Below are 17812 nucleotides of genomic sequence, written 5' to 3' on the forward strand. Positions count from 1 at the left end.
ATAGTTGTACACATGACATGACAATTTAAAAAAATATTATCTCAAAAAGTAAAAAATTAATTTTTTACCAACTTCCCAAGTCATTTTATGAAAAAATCAAAAAATTTGATTAAAAGCAAAAAAGCTATTTTTTACCACCTTTCCAAAATAGGCCTAAAAATTTTCCTTTCTGCTCTACCAAGAAATAAAGAAAGAAAAAGAGGTGAATCCCATTTTACACACTTTCGTAGGTTAATTTAAAGTAGTGCCTTTTTTTTTCTTGAATGAATGATAATTGAAAAGGATGCTTTGTTACTAATCGATGCACATAAACAAGTTGTGACCTACCCACCCTGATCACTTTTAAACTTAATTTCAGATGATACTCATATACATCAAGACTTAGAAGTCCTCTTATCTAAACCCAAGAGAGCACATATGTTTGTCTGGGGAGTATAGATGGACAAATTATTGTGGAACAATATTAGTGGCACTATTGTTTACTGTATTTTTTATATGAGTAATGATAGGGACATCAAATTTTTTACCAAACAAATGACTAAATGCCTCACATAGGTGTGAGGTCCACAATTTTGTGGGCCCCACACCCATGTGAGACATTTGGTCATTTATTTGGTAGAAAATTTGAGACCTCTAGCATTTTTCTTTTTATCTACTTGTAATTAAAGTAGGTCCCACTTTAATAAATGGTGTATTTATTGTCAAACTATTCTACATACTCAAATAATTTTTTTTTTAGTACGTGGTCATGAAATTAATGAATGAAATTATATAATATCTGTTGGTTTTTCTGACTTTCAAAAGTTAGTATTGTAATTTTAAACGTGCCAGTAAGGATCAATCTGTCCTTACAGAAGATTAATTACCAACCAATTATCAGACGATTGTGTTTCAGTTCTTTCAGCCTCAACGAAGAGGACTTTTACTGGTGGCTTTGTTTAGAAGAATTTAGCAAACAATAATTAAATGAAGAACAATTGTAGCATTTCATTAAGTAAAAATGAAAGACTTATAATGATCTAATTCAACCTCGTAGAAGTTTACAGCAATAAGTTACTTGAAACTACTCATATAAATGAAGTGCAGTGCAGGAATTTAAAGTACAGAAATGTAAAGAACAAGAAATGTAAAAACTGGAAGGAAAATAAAGTAAATAAAACTGGTTTCTGGATCTGAAATTCAGGCCGTCTTTCTGGAGCCTTCTCTGCTATTTATACTTCTCAATGATAACCGTCGAAATGAGTTTCTAACCGTTGAATCATCCCTACATGATTGTTGATCATGCTTTCTCACAATTAGCTCCACTACGCCCTGTCTACAGTTAGGCTTCCACGTTATCTTGCATCTCTTTGCTGATCTAGTGTTATGTAGATCCACAATAACCAATACTAACTGTCACGTGTGTGATTATAATTGAATATTTGAATTGTCTTCCCGTATTGCCCTCATCCTACTACGTGTTGAACTGTGATTGGCCTGTACAAAATATGTAGCCAACATTATCATAAAATTCTTTGATTAGAATAAAATTAAAAAAGTTGTTTGCGTATATCTAAATTTACGACCCATGTCATTATGTGACATCAACAATGTTTCACCATTTTCTTTTTCGTCTTTTCATACATATCTTTTATTATTTATTTGTACGGGAATGAAATATTCGTCACTCTCCATACTCCTCATATTCAAACTCTGAGTAATGTTGCTCAACCTGAGAACAGAAAGACAGTAAGCTACCCAGCGGGTGTGCAGTCGGAAAATCCCTCCAACGATCACTTAGAGAAGAAGAAAGAGAGAGAGGAGACAAAATGTAGGTAACTCTGATAACAAGAATTCCAGACCCGTGCATAGAGGCGCTGCGTCACTTATTTAGTTTTTGCGCGTACCACTCTGCTTGTCTTTTCCTGGACATGTGTGGGTGTACTTCTCTCGTCTCCCTCTACGTGTAGGCACAAATACTGCCAAACAGTAATGGCAAAACTGTCTAACGTACAAAAGGTAGAATCTCCTTCCTACAATTCGATTGGCCCACGTATCACCTCCAACCGAGTTATCTTTAGTTCAGCACGATATTTATCTTCAAGACCCCGCTACTTGACTGATAACTCCAACCTTGCTCTGCCAAGCCATGCTCCCACATCCGGTCAACTCCTTGCTCGATTAAGTCCAATTTACCAAGGACACTTCATCTTTGTTAGACATACAAGCTTGACTTGGCCAGAGTAGAATCTCGGTCAGACGAATGCCCTCCATCTGACTGTGCAAAGACCTCGATCAAGCACGCAGCCTCATTTCATCCGAGCTTAGACCTCGGCCCAAGCCCCAACTTGCTCAACCATGGCCCCAAACTTGCTCGATCCATTGAGCCGAAGTAAATTCCCCTCATTATTATATAGCAATGGCATGAAAAGAGTAGCCATCTTCTTGGAGGTGGAATATTTCAAAAGGTGTATGTACATAAAAATAAATAAATAAATTTGAAAATTTGGTATTAGCATGCGCTTGGTTGTTAAATGTTGATTCATCGTTACAACTTGCAATTTCGGACACACTAGCAAAAGGAAATAAATGGACATTTGCACATCAATTCATTAAGGATAAATTACTCTTTTTCTCTCTAAAATATTGTTTAATTTTGACTTTGATCCCTGAAATTTAATTTAATTTTTTCAATTAAATTAAATGGAATATACTAGGTATATATTTTATTTATTTATTTAAAGTTCGTGGCACATCCTTTTGCATGGCCTTTTCCGTTCTCTGTAAAATTCTGATTCATTCACCTATTTGTACAACCCATATGGTATTTACCTTAATGCTCTCTAAATTTGGTAACCTATGGAGCATCTCCAATGCACTAGGCATATAATTCTTGTTAGTTAAAATGCCTAGTGCGATTCACTTTTTTTAATTCCAATGCACTAGGCATATGATTAGGCATTTTGGCTCAACTCATATTCACTAGCTACATGTAGCTAGCCTTCAACGCTAGGCAAAATGTATTCAATCATTAGGATCGTTTCCCTCCATCTTTGTTGTTGACGTGGAATTCTATAAAATTAATAATATTTGGATAAATAGCTAAAATAAAGAGTATGGTTGGAGTAAAAACATAAAACAGTTGATAGGCAAAATAAAATATATATTTTATAGTAATATTTAAATAGGTAAAATACCTACTACCGTTGGAGATGCTCTTACTCTCTGAGATTGATAATGGATAACATCAACTCTTACAAAATATATATATATATATATAACATCAACTCTTATATATATATATATATATAATTCTTAACACACTCGTTAACAAAATTTATACTAATATACATATATGAAAAGTTATGAAATTGTGATACTTATATATAAATAGTAAAGTTTAAGGTTTTAAATAATAATCTTTTGTCTTGATAGTCACTTGATATTATCATTATATTATATTATATTTTTATTTTTATCTTTTGCTCAAAACTTCTATTTGATTCCAAGAATTTGATGATTAACACAGCTGTTAAAATATGGTCACTTGTATTGATCACTTTGCCCCGTTCCCTCCAAACTTGGACTACTCTGAACACCCATAAGTATGTTTGATTTCAGTTTTTTGAAAATTAATTTTTTTTATTTTAATATATATTTTTTCTTTTTAGTGAATATTTTTTAAATTTTAAGTAATTTTTTTTTATTGTTTTAGATGCACCTTACTTAGATGTATCTAAATAGAAAAATATTTGTGAAAAATATTTTAAAAAATGAATCAATACACAAAAATATGAAAAATATACTAGATTTTCATTTTTTTTTTTTGGTTGTATTTTTTGATATTTAGTGTATTTTTTTTTAAAAAAAAAATCACAAATATTGTACTTTTTAAGTGTATTTATGTTAGATGTGTCTAAAAAAATTTAAAAAAAAATTACTTAAAATATTAAAAAAATTGATTGAAAACATTAAAATATAAAAAATAAAAAAGTAGAATTTTCTGAAAATTAGAACCAAACAAGTTGTATATTATTGATTCACCAATATATGATAATAAACACCATCTACATCTTTACAAAATGGAATTATTTTATTTTATTTTATTTTGTTACATATTACAGGCCAAAGAAATGGCTTATTAGATGTCCATACTCCATAGTTTATAGCCTCCGTTTGGGAAGTGGGTTGGCTTTTTGATTTTTTGGCTTTTTTGGTTATTTTAGCCTGGGGCTAAAAAGCCTGGTTTGATAAGGGCTTTTTTGACTTTTTGGCTTTTTGGTGAGGTGTCATCTTGTTAAATGACGAAATTGCCCTTTTCCATTTTTTTTGATTTTTTTATTTGGGTTTGGATTTGGCATATTTTCGGTTTTTTTTTTTTTTGGTTTTTTTTTTTTTTTATACAAATTTGGCTTTTTGTTGGGAAAAAAATTTTTGTTTTTTTGTTTTAGTATTTTTTTTTCCAATTTTGGATTTTTGTTTAAATTTATTTATTTATTTATTTTTGGATTTGGCATATTTTGGTTATATTTTTTTAAAAATTTTTTTATGTTATCTTTCGATTTCGCGTATTTTGCTTTTTTTTTTTTTTTTGGGGGTTTGGATTTGGCTTTTTTTTTTTGTGTTTATTTTCTTTTTTCTTTTTTCATATTGGGTGTCGATCTGCCGACTTTTGATTAATTTGTTTATTTTATTATTTTTTTTTTTTTGGATTTGAATTTGCCATATTTTGGTTCTTCTTTTTTATTTTAATTTTGTTATGTTGGGGTTTCGATTTTGCCTTTTTTGTTTTTTTTTTTTTTTTTGGAGGGGGGTTTCGCTTTGGCATTTTTTGCTGTACGTTTTTTTTTTTTTGACAATTTTTGTATGTTGTGTTTCGATCTCCCGAATTTTGCAAATCCAAATTTTGTCTTTTTTATTTTATGTTTTTTTTTTTTTTGTAGTTTGGCGGATTTTGCGTTAACTTTTTTTTTTGTTTGAAATTTTTTTATTTTGCGCTTGGATTTTTCATATTATGCTTATTTTTTTTTTCCTGTTACTTTTTTTCATTTTGGGTTTGGATTTGGGGTATTGTGCTTAAATTTTTCGTTTTTTATTTGGGAATTTATGTTTTTGTCTTTTTAATTTTTTTTTTTACTATAACTATGTTTTTTTTTAACTATGTTTTTTTTTTGTCTTCGATTTTTATTTTTAACTAAGTCTTGTTTTTTTTAATTGGTATACAATAACTTTTTTTTAATATATTTATGTGTTTCATTTATTTGTAATTCACGTCGCACATGACAATTTGTGTATTAGTTTTCTTTCTCATTTGTTTTTATTTGTTTCACCTTTTTTTGTTTTTCCAAAAGCAAAATTCGTATGGATTGTTATTTTTTTAAGTTAGGCACGTCAGCAACTGGAAAGGGTTACATTCCCGTGGCAACTCATACATATTATACATAATAATATATTTGAATACAGTCTGTTCCACGTGTGTCATTACGTGACGACCATACGAACATTATTTCGAGTACTATATATTTCCTAACATTCCGTTATTACGCATGTAACATAATTTGTCACGTATGTGAAGGCGGACCAATGCCATATGGGGGTCCTCATCTCCAACCATTAAACCATCCTCGTCATGTTCAACTTCTGGTATGGCATTTACTATTGTCATAGCCTCTTCCTCGTCACAGATTGGCTGAACAGTTGTTGGGTTACCTGTGTTTCGCCGTATATAATTATGTAATGCCATTGACGCACCTACTAACTGAACTTGCACATTTGCAAAGTCATACCGAGGCATGTCTCGAATAAACCCCCATCGATTTTTCCAGGTACCGAAAGTGCATTCCACAACACTGCGTAAGGACGAGTGGACTTTGTTAAATAATTCCCTTGGCGTGTTTGCCATCGCATTTCGTGCAATACGCCGGAATTCTTGTTGGTGGTAACGGTGGCCTTTGAATGGTGCTAAGTAACCAATCCGGTTTGCATAGCCAGAATCGACAAGATAATATTTGCCTGCAGACATGACGACAATGTATGACACCAAAACCAACATTCTGCGTCATTTTCATATAACGCTTTGTCAGGAAATAAGTATTTGTTAACAAATCTAATAACATGGCCATGTGTTACCTTCGTCAGGATGTGGGAATGGGACGTTGTCATTTGTTAGTATCTTGTTGAATATGCGACTATCATGCATACTTCCTTCCCATCCGCAAGAAATGAATATGAAACATATGTCAAAATCGACAGCGGCCATTATATTTTGTGTGTGACAGTATTTCCTACCGAAATATGTTGCCGCATCTGGCCCCGTAACCCATGCACTGACATGTGTTCCGTCTATTGCGCCAATGCAGTCTTGTCAACATGGATCATATGTTTTGTTTCGTAACTTTGTAACAAGTGTTTCAAATTTGTCACGTGCAGTTAATAACAAAAACCATATATATTGTCTTGATTTATATGTCAATCATGTTTTGCTGAAGGTAGGTATTTCCGTCTAGACCTCACGTATGGATGTATACGATGCTGACTGTATGTGGGCCGGCAATGGACAACAGTGAACTCTTTCATGGAATTTAATACGTTATGCACGTGCCTCGACACAGTCTCCCCAGAATGTTGGAACCATTCCTGGATTTCCCGATTTTGCTTCCCTTTCAAGACATGGATAAACATCGCAACGCTTTCTTCAACAGCTAAGCCATGTGGACGTTGCGGGACTTGTAACCCAAAATCATTTACTAATGTCTCACACAATGCGGCAAAAACTTCCTTCGGCATGCAAACATTTTCCTCAAAGCTACCCACATGCCCCGCATATAGTTCGCATATCTATGTATTCCCGGTTAGTATAGAAGTGCGACATGACGTTTTATGCATGTGTTTTTGGTACCATTCTGTCGCCAACTGGCATGCTTGTAGAAATGTGCAGTTCTGTTCTTGTTGCAGCTGGACTGCCATTTGATTAAGCATTTCCATTATTTCATCATGGTTGCTTCCATCCCAGGGATTCATCGTGTCTTCGTTGATGCAAAACCTACAAAAGTGACAGGCTTTCAATTAGTTGGCACGTGATTCATTGAGTTAAATTATATTGAATTTTGCAATTATACAATGCCAACATTGTTTTTAATGAAAGCAATGCTGTCACCAATGTCCTTTGGAACGCATGATCATATGAATTGCAAAAAAAAAAAAAAGCTGTTGAACGTATGCTTTACAGGGGGGCCATGGCTGTAACAACCACAAAACTAACAAAAGAACTTGCGACATATAGGCATTCAGAAGCGTGCATCGAAAACGTAATTCCCTGTCTTAAACGTAGCGACACAAAATATTAAACCGTAAACATCCCATTCATTTCCCAAAAACGAAGCACAACCATGCTTCCGGTCCGTCAACCCATGCACTTACCTAAAACTTGTCACTGCCCGTAGCTAGCAAGAAGAAAAAAAAAAAAAGACAGAATGCAAAACATGCACACACCACCATCCTGTTTTAGGGCTGGTTTGGGGTGTCCTAAAAAAGTGCACTTTTTGTCTTTTTGGACTAAAAAAGTTGAAAAAAAAATATGGAGGTTTGGGTTAACTTTTTGACTTTTTATGAAAAAATGTGTATTAAAAAATTGTATAAAAAAAGTGTATAAGAGAAGATTAGAGAGAAGTGGGCCCAGCCGTACAACCTGCGTGTGTGAATTGGAGTAGAAAATTATTGGCTAATTTTTTGGCATTGTACTAGACGGTTTTGTTTGGCCCGTGGGGGTCATAACGGGTCCCATTTAATAATCTGAACCGTTCAATGTGTGTAATGCGTCGAACACTATGTACCTATAAAAAATCACGTTAATTGGATATCGATAGCTATCTGATCAGATTTATTTATTTTTCAATTATAAATTATAACACCATCCATTAGTTGTACATAACTGACTTGATCATATAGTTATCGATATCTGATCAATGTGATTTTTTGCAAATATATAGTACCTGACGATTTCTACACATTGAACGGTTCAGATTTTCAAAATGGGACCCGTGATAGCCCCCATGAAACGAACAACGGTGTGTGTAAAAAGCACACCCAATCATTTCTTGTTTTCCCCACTGCCACACAGCAGCTGCACGGGTCATCAATTCCGTGTGTACTTTTGTTGAAAAAAAATGATTTTTTAATTTTTTTTTTTTTGATGAATAGTGATATCTTTTTGGATTTTGGAGTAACTTTTTGACTTTTTGACTTATACAGTAGATGCCAAACAAGCCCTTAGTACATAGCCAACAGTACCATAAGTCTAAGTTTTAAAAAGGAAGAAAAAGACATGCATCTTCAACACTCGTAAGACCGTAGCATCACATCCGCCTACCCCCAAACAGGTTTGCAAATGGCCCCGACGCAGTACACTGGAGCTGCTTCTGTGTAAGCCAGCCAATGATGTGGTCGTCATCAGGCTGGCACATCATGACCTCCCGGTAATCAGCGTTATCCATAAGTGTGGAGGCGAAGTGGAATAACGGTGTACCAATCAGGGACGGAATACTGCTCAGTTTATGCATGCACTCGGAAATAGTGTACAGTGATTCGTTGCCTGTGAGGTGCCTGACCGTGACCTGCTGATTCTTCGAACGCACCACATCTGTCATTCTGTCCATGCTCTCCGCAATAACAGACGCATCACTTGTTGCCTTCTTCGACTTTGAAACACTTGTTGATGGCGTCTTTCTCCGTTTTGCCTTTTCAATCGACACATGCTCCAGTGAAGAATCAGAATCCACGTCCTGTACTCCTGTGGGTATCGGATCAGCAAATGGCTGGGCTCCCAAACTACGCACTGAATCAGATGAGTCCGTAGCAGCTTCAGGAAGGTTCTCTCCCGGGGTCCAATGGTGCTTCCCAGTAGCTGCTGCCCCCATGAAAACCGTCTCCATCAAGTCACGGTGTTCCAACGTTTTCTTCCTGAACTTCGCACACACCTTCTTGATCTGCAGACATGTACATGTGTAAAAGAGGTTGACGTTATATTTCATATTCATAAATTTTATTGAAGTTGAATTAAGAAGTAAAAAATGTACTGGTAAATGAGAAATATAAAACTTGTTTCTACATGTACTTACTGATTCCATCTTGTCCCACCACTCGTCAGGTGCCTGAAACAAACCGGTGTCATAGTCAAAGCCTATCCCGGACACTCCCTTGCTTGAATCCATCAACTTCGTCCACGCTTGCCACTCTTTCTTCAAGCTCATATACTTATTCTTCAACTGTTTAAGTCCATGTTTTTTTCCTGTTTTTCTCTGAAATTTCCTTGACAACGACTTGTACCCTACCTGGCTGAGGACTAAGAATGGCCGATTTCCTTTACTAATCTCATTTGCAATCAACTGGAGGAAAACTCGGACTGAGTTACTGTCCCATGAGGCCTTGTGGCTTAGCTGAGTTTGTGTCTCTTCAAGACTGGTTGACTTGTCACTGACAACGCCTTTGCTTTTCAAGTGGTTACGAGGCGAAGTACGTGTGGAAGCCATTACTAATGTACGGTTACAAAAGATTACCATCACAAATTTGGTTGTTATATACACACGCACAACAGATGACACATTAAAAACAACAAACGCAGATATATGATGCTGAAGATGAAATTTGCATATACCCATTGAAAACATTTTTTACGTACGTAGACAGGTTCCATGGAAGTTAGTAGTGGACAAAAACATGATAGTTAGTATTACGGCTCCCATATGCGACAACATAATACCATCGTACTACAAACATACTAACTACATACTAACAACATATTCAACACATACTAACGTCTTTGTACATACTAAGAACATGGTAACGGTGCTTACATACGGCACAACAAAATAACAACGACAATGCAGAGCACATACACAATGGTCTTAAGCACACGCAAGGATTGTTGAATGTCTATGACATCAGCCCGCAATTGCATGGCAATTTCATCTCCGGCTGACGCATAGCCTTGGTTCTCATGGCTTCGTTCTTCACACCAACCAATCCAACTGACACAAGGCTGATGAGTGAAAAGTATGGAACTATTAGTTTCATGGGTTGTTAATGTTCATTAAGTTATGACCGGTAAAGATTGGGTCACTCACCACAGGGTGGGGACATACAAAGTAGGAACGCCCTGGATTCTTGGTGGACCTGGAAATCCTAACAATACACGGGCCATATCCACAGGCACACATTCATCCTGGCCATGTACTGGAAGTTGCAGTAGAGGTGAACGACGCCATGCTACGATTTAATATAAAGTAAATTGACATGAATGAACATGAACACGATTGCGTACTCAAATTAATAAATCTATGTTGTAATATATTTTGATAATATTTTTTATGATAGGCAGCAAAATGGATTGGTGAGAATATATTTGTACTACATTTTTTATGATAGGCAGCAAAATGGATTGGTGAGAATATATTTGTACTATATTTACGTTTTTGAATGTATTTATGATAAAATTTTTCATACTTACATGTAGTCATATCTGTTTAATAAAACTTTTACACTCTTTATTGTTTACCTCTAAATTTGTAATATATAATATTAATACATTAGTAATATCTGTCTAACATTTGTTTAAGATATATTGGAAATAAACTATTTAGTTAATATATTTTTAATATAAATTTGATATATTTTGTAATTTGTTGGTAATATATGTACATAATATATGTAGCTTCCTTCCCAAATGTAGTTCGAAAATAGTTATGGTGCTAATTAATTTATTTTTAGGAAATGAGAATTGACCCTTTCGTGTTGAGTTAAAAATAAACGCAAATTAATACATCTAATCTGTAATATATTTTCAATATATATATTTTTTTTATTTAAAAACATTTTGGAATATATTTACGATATAGTTTTTCATAATTAAATGTAGTCATATCTGTTTAATAAAACTTTTACACTCTTTATTGTTTACCTCTAAATTTGTAATATATAATATTAATACATTATTAATATCTGTCAAACATTTTTGTAATATATTTTTAGTCAACTGTTATTTTTCTATATTTCTAACATAAATTTCATATATTTTGTAATTTTTTGTTAATATATGTACATATATCTACCTTCCTTCCCAAATGTAGTTCAAAAAATATTTACGGTGCTAATTAATTTATTTTTTAGAAATGAGAAATGAGCAGTTCGTTCTGAGTAAAACATATATGCAAATTAAGACATCTAATTTGTAATATATTTTCAATAATTTTTTTTTTCATATTTTGAAAATATTTTGTGAATATATTTATGATATAGTTTTTCATAATTAAATTTTGTCATATCTGTGTAATAAAAGTTTTACATGCATACATTTTTAACTCTAATGTATTTTTAATAAACTGTTTGTTTAATATATTTCTAATATAAATATAATATATTTTGTAATTTGGTGTTAATATCTGTAGATAATATATGAACCTTCCTTCCCAAATTTAGTTGGAAAATATTTTTTATGTAATTAATTTATTTTCTTGAATTGAGAATTGACCATTTCGTCTTCAGTAAAAAATATACGCAAATTAATACATCTAATTAGTAATATATTTTCAATATATTTTTTGGCTCTTTTGAAAACATTTATTCATATATTGATGATAATGTTTTTCATAATTAAATTTTTACATATATGTGTAATAAAATTTTTACAGTGTTTACCTTGTAAATCAAAATTTCTAATAAACATTTCACATATATTTTTTTAATATCTTCGTAATATATTTTTAATATATTGCTTAATTGATTACAATTTTAAATTTTTTTCTTTTTGGACCACAAGTTATATATATTTTGACAATTTGTTGTTAATATCTGTAACTTGTAACCCAGAGTTGGAATAAATTTTTTTTATGTAATTCAAAAAAAATTCACAAATGGGAATTGAGCATTTCTATTACGCAACAATCAGGGGAATTGAGCATTTCACAAATGGGAATTGTTAATTTCTGTTAAGCACAAATGGGAATTGAGCAACTCAGAAATGGGAACAGCATTTCTTATTTATATATATAAAAAAAAAAATGAAAGATCTGCATTTGAAACTATAACCGAACAGATATTCCAATTCTACACCAGATTTGCATTTCCAAACTTGTTTAAACAACGGTGCCTTCATACATATGGCCCAAATTTGTGATTCTGAAGCTCTATAAATCAGACCAACTATTTGAATCAGATCAGATATTATATATATACATGAATTCGAATGTGTGATCTGAAATTTTAGATTTTTCTTGATAATTATAAGCAAAAAATCAGAAAGACGACAGAGTGTTTTTCGGATCTGAACAGAGCTTTACCAGAATCTGATATTCATTCCCAATAACATAAGTGCATTCACAGATTTGATTCAGAATTTATTTGAAAAATGGGTAGAGAGTAACAGTGGCACAATGTGTACATCAATTTCATAAATCAGATTTCATTCAGCTAGTGAATACATCAATTCAAACTTGTGATCTGAAATTTGTAATTTTTATAATTATAAGAACAAAATGTGTGAACCCAAGCACAAAATCAACAAATCTGAAAAAACATCAGATTTGACTATGAACCCAAATCAGATTGTGATCTGAACAAAATGTGTGAACCCAAGCACACAATTTTTCATTTCTAATTGTGATCTGAGAAAAGGCAGATTTTTAATGATAATTATAAGAACAAAATCAAAAGAAGAAGAGAGTGTTTTACGAATCTCAACCTAGTCCGGCCCTAATTATGCACAGAGTTGCAGATTTGTATATAAGAACAGATATATATATATATATATATATCTGTGTCCAAAATGTGTGAACCCAAGCAAGACGAATCACTTCAACAGGTCGGTAATGAACCGGATTTGTAATGAACCCAAAGTGGAAAAAAAAAAAAAAAAAAACTTTGGAAAAACAAAATATGGAAAAATTTAAAGATACAGATTCCACACTTCCACAAATTTGGGAAAAATCCTAACGTTGTATAAACAGAAAGGGACTCCAGACATGAATCGTAAGCAGAGGCCCCACACACACAGATCTACGAAATCAGAAGGATTTCAAAGAGTTACCTGAAGATCGGTGGTGTTTGAGAGGGTTCCGTCTATTGTTCGCCGCCGCCAACGTTAGGGCCCAACCGTCCGATTTGCCGACCTGTTCGCGAGTCGTCTTCGCCGCTGCAGATGCCTACTCCGGCCCGATCTCCTCCAAAAAGCTTGGCTCAGATGTCGTCGCCGCTGGTAGCCACTAATCGCCTCCTTCGCTTCGTCTGTGCCCTAGGTTTTTGGTTGTGTTGTGCGTTTGGATTCATTCATCAGTTGGGCGAAATGAATCTCTGATTTGTTTGAGGGTGTTTTGGTAAATTTACCCGAACAACGGTTCCTCTCCAACCCGTTGGGGAGCCTTTGTCGTGAAGTGGCTAAATAAGCCTAGTTTGTCGTCATCTGGCTAATTTAGCCTCAACCACGCTTCCCAAACACAAGCATAGTGAACTTGTTCAATAACTTGAAATCATTTTGCCCTAACCATTTGATATGATTAGAAGTGAATTTTATTTTATTTTTCCTTTCTTTTTCTCTTCCCTTTTCCCCAACCAAACAATTGGAATAGGACCCTTCTTTACACGCGGAGAAATTCCTAGTAATTTTTATCTCATCAAGTGGGAAATGAAAATGGTGTCACACCACCAAGAAAAAAATGAAAAAGATTTCCACCAAGAAAAACACAATTAAAAATACTTTGAAAAAGAAAAATGGTTTTCACACGTTTATCCAAACACTTTTCTTTTAATTTTTTTGAACATTCCAAATGCATATACACATATCAAAAGTACTTTTTCAATTTAGTTTCTAAGTCAAGAATGGAAGATCAATCTCTCCACTCTCTGCGAATCGGATTAAAATCTTCTCCATTACATAGTTATAATGGAAGACCTCCATTAAAGTTATGAAATAATTATAAAAATTTATTACTATTTTAAATTTAAAAAGAATCATTACAAATTCTTAAATAATATAATAGAGATCTTCTATTATAATTTTGTGATGGAGATAGTAATCTCTGGATCTCCTAACACTAACCAAGGCTTAGCTGTAATATTCTTTAAATGCCGTAAATGAAATAGTTTTCAAATTTCTTTATTTACATTTCTTTCCACTATAAAATAATAAAAAAAAATAAAATAGAAGAAAGGAATGAAAAGAAAAAGTTCACTCTTTCCAATACGAATTTCCTTCAATTTTTTTTTAAAACTCTTTTTCCATTTTGTTTTCCCATTCATTCCTTTTTTGTCTTACAAAAAAGGTTGACCTAGATGGGATTTTGGCAATTGTTTTTACAGTAATTTTCTTTATTTTTTATTTTTTAAAAACTTAAAAAACGGATGTATTTTGTAATTGCTAAAAAAAAAATTCTACAAACATATAAAGTAGTTAGATTTTTTAAAAGTGAACTCTACTAACAAATTACATAAAATCTTGTCTATTCATATATATTATATGACCAATTTCTATGCACATAACGGACTTGCTAAATTTTGTTTTCTCTAATATTTTGTTTTTTGATATAAGAAAGTATTATATTGCCCTTATGGTGTATTAAAGGTAAAATCGTTTTTTCACAATTTTATTAAAAAAATTAATTTCTTATAAAAAAATCCATTTGAAATAAATTTTATTTTAGGTCATATGAACGTATCATATTGCCGTTATGGTGTTCTAAATTTGTGTAACGTGTTTTATTATTTAAGTGGAGTTTATTTTTAAATTTTGTTATTTTATGTTATGTTATAATTAATATAAAAAAAATTATTTTTTATTTTTTAAATTTCGTTTAGATTTTTTTTTTTATGCAATTTAATGATTGCAAAGCTACAACTAGATTAAACAAACAAGTTTGATTCAAAATAGTTTTCCTATGATCGTGACCAAAAAAATTGTAACCAACGGTGGCCCTAAACCTACATTAATAATAATAATAATAAAGGTTCATGAATATTACTATCATGATTCAATATTGATTATCCTAGTTACAACTATCATTAGATTGGAAAAAATTATTAATGAGAAAATGATTAATAAAGAGAGTATTAGTGTGAAGAAGATATTAAATAAAAGTGTATTTATTTTAATAATAATATGAGACATTATTAATGATGAGATTGTTAAATTATTTTTAAATAAAATAAATTTAAACAACATTTCTATATTAAAAAAATTAACATAAATATTAAAACAAAAGGTGCACTTGGGATTGTTAAAAAAAAAAAAAAGAGTTGGCTGGCTAGCTATTTTTTTGGCTAGCTGAATGTTTTTTTGAAAGGCCAGCTATGTTTGTCCAAAAAAAAAAAAATATTGCATTATATCGGACGTCGGAGTAGATGACTAGACAGACTGAAACTGCTAATTATTTTTTTAATCTCACTTGTTTCTCAGTTAAGCTAATCCCTCTACTAAGGGAGATTACTAAGCCGCTCAGACTATAAAGCCGACAGTCCCAAACAACATTAAATATGTTGTGGGTAAGACCCATAACAATCCTACTCCAGTTTGGTCACTGAAACAGCCAAACAAACAAACGGGCCTAAGTGTCATTGTCCGAAATTCAGAGAAAAAAATCTAAAATATAGAAATTGGATATAAATATTTCACAAGGCCACAAATGGGAATTCTGTAATTAATTTTTATGTAAGAATTGAAAGTAAAGAAAAATGCGAGAGACATGAAAGTAAATCCACACAGAAACAGAAGAAGATAGGTGATAGATATTAGATACCCAGTCACAATTGCCTTCAATTGTTTCACATCTCCGATATAGAAACTTCATCTTACAACCTCAGGGGTTGGTAGATTTAGGGTTTGAGAGTGTGTTTTCTTTAAAATTGTAAGTTCCAAATTTCGCAAGTACAAACGCTTTAATTTGGACTCTTCACAAGTAGGTGGTTAAATTAATTTTCCAATTAATCAGTCTCATAAATCGAATATCAAATCCATATGCACCGACCATGATGAGAAATAGTAAATATAATAATACATAACATATACAAGTAATTAACATCATCTGTACTAAGTTCTCATTAAAGAACAAACAAAAAAATTATTTAAAACAAAAAAGAAAAGAAAAGAAAAACAGAACAAACTAATTCACTGGAAATTTTTGAAAATAGAGATTGTAAAAAAATATATATGTATGTATCTATAAACTCTACGAAAGGGAAGAACAGAGCAAAAAGGGGATCTTTAGAACGGAGGGAAGGACTTTCCCATTCCATTGACGTTCGCAAAGAACCCTACAAGGTCCTGCCTATACGGAAGATACGACTTTCTCTTTTCTCCTTCCTTCGACGCTCTATTCCGTACATAAAACGCCTCGTGCGCCGACGACGGCGGCGACACCTTCTCGCCGCCTTTCGTCTTCAGCTTGACGGCTTCGCCGGAGTTCCGCCTTTCCTTCGCCTTCTCGACATGCTCGATTTTCTCAGCCTTATGCTCTGTGTTCTTCGGAGTCAAAAACACGAACGCGTCTTTCCCTGCGCTGTTGCTTCGACGAATCAAATCTCGTAACTTCCACCGCTTCGATGCCGATCCAGTCGAATTACTCTTCTTGCATCTACTAGGAGATCCTGCAACCTCTTTGGGCCTCCAAACACAGTACGTTCCCGAAGGTACGCCTTCCAATTCGTCCGCTTCAGATGAACACGACGACACAGAATCACGATCGTCGCGGTCCTCAATGAACAATTGCTTCAGAGGAAGTCGCAGAGTAGATACATCAGGCTTCGCATCACGATCCTGATCATCGCGAATCAGAAGATCGCGATTGAATATCGGGAAAACCTGACGAACTTGACCGAATATCTGATCTGCAGTTACATCAGAATCACCGCGTACCAAAGAGAATTCGAAATCATCATCATCGTCGTCGTCGTCGAGTTCGTTCGAGACATGTCTCTCATCGTCGTCGTCTCTGATACACTCTTTGGTTACTTTATCAGCAACTTCTGCAAATTTATCGGAAGAGTAGCTGTTGAAGCTAGGGCAGAAGGTGATAGCTTCACTGTCCTCCTGCATTTCTAGCCGTTGCCGCTGTGTGTTTTCTTCCATCTAGACGGTTATAGATTCAGATATATATATATATAGAGAGAGAGACAGAGAGAGAGAGAGGGAGAGAGAGAAGGTGAAAGGTAAGGAAGGGAGTGTTTGTTTGCGGGGGTTTTATATTTGTTTGGGAACTGGGAATAGGAGGATAGACAGAGGAATCGACTTCTTTGACGCTCTTCTAAAGTAGTTTCTTGAAATCGAATACACACGATATATGGATAGTACACACACGAGTGTTTCCAGAATCGTATGAATTGGAAAAATTATTAGTTAGTGTAAAAGTACCGCGTGATTATATTTTAAATTAATCATAAAATTTTATATTTTTTAATTATTTAATATAAAATTACCCTTTTCATCCATCATAAAACGCTGCGTCGCGGACCGTCCAATAACTTCCCTATGAATTCCCGTGTCCTTCGCCGCTTGCATTTTGGCATTTTCTTTCTACTTTAGTTTCTTACACACATAAGTTATAACCCACATATTGAAGTCGGCACTTTATGACCTGTTTGGTAAGTAAATTTTAAATATAATTTTCTAAGATTTGTTTAAAATATTAATTTGTCTTTGTGATTTAGAAATTTGATCTCCCTTCTTAAAATTTTTAATTACATAACATATAACTCCTTTTATTAATTATTTATTAAGCTAAATAATAATTTTTAATAAAATCAATAATATATTTTACTTAACCATTATAGTAATTTCATTATTATATAGAATGAT

At 33.1% G+C, this 17812-nt stretch overlaps 2 protein-coding genes across 2 annotated transcripts; both read right to left on the reverse strand.

Annotated features, from left to right (window-relative positions):
- Positions 1–8333: 8333 nt before the first annotated feature.
- On the reverse strand, positions 8334–9506 carry LOC114264206 (L10-interacting MYB domain-containing protein-like). Its single transcript, XM_082921859.1, has 2 exons — positions 9096–9506; positions 8334–8963 (listed from the first exon to the last, which is right to left on the reverse strand). Exons 1-2 carry the CDS (start codon positions 9504–9506, stop codon positions 8334–8336), a joined length of 1041 nt encoding a protein of 346 aa, XP_082777985.1.
- Positions 9507–15988: 6482 nt separating this feature from the next.
- On the reverse strand, positions 15989–17439 carry LOC114264190 (uncharacterized). The gene has a single exon (XM_028204783.2). It carries the CDS (start codon positions 17084–17086, stop codon positions 16223–16225), a length of 864 nt encoding a protein of 287 aa, XP_028060584.2. The 5' UTR covers positions 17087–17439; the 3' UTR covers positions 15989–16222.
- Positions 17440–17812: the final 373 nt, after the last annotated feature.

The sequence above is a fragment of the Camellia sinensis genome, chromosome 1, assembly GCF_055761805.1.
Source record: "Camellia sinensis isolate YWXY chromosome 1, ASM5576180v1, whole genome shotgun sequence".
NCBI classification, from domain to species: domain Eukaryota; kingdom Viridiplantae; phylum Streptophyta; class Magnoliopsida; order Ericales; family Theaceae; genus Camellia; species Camellia sinensis.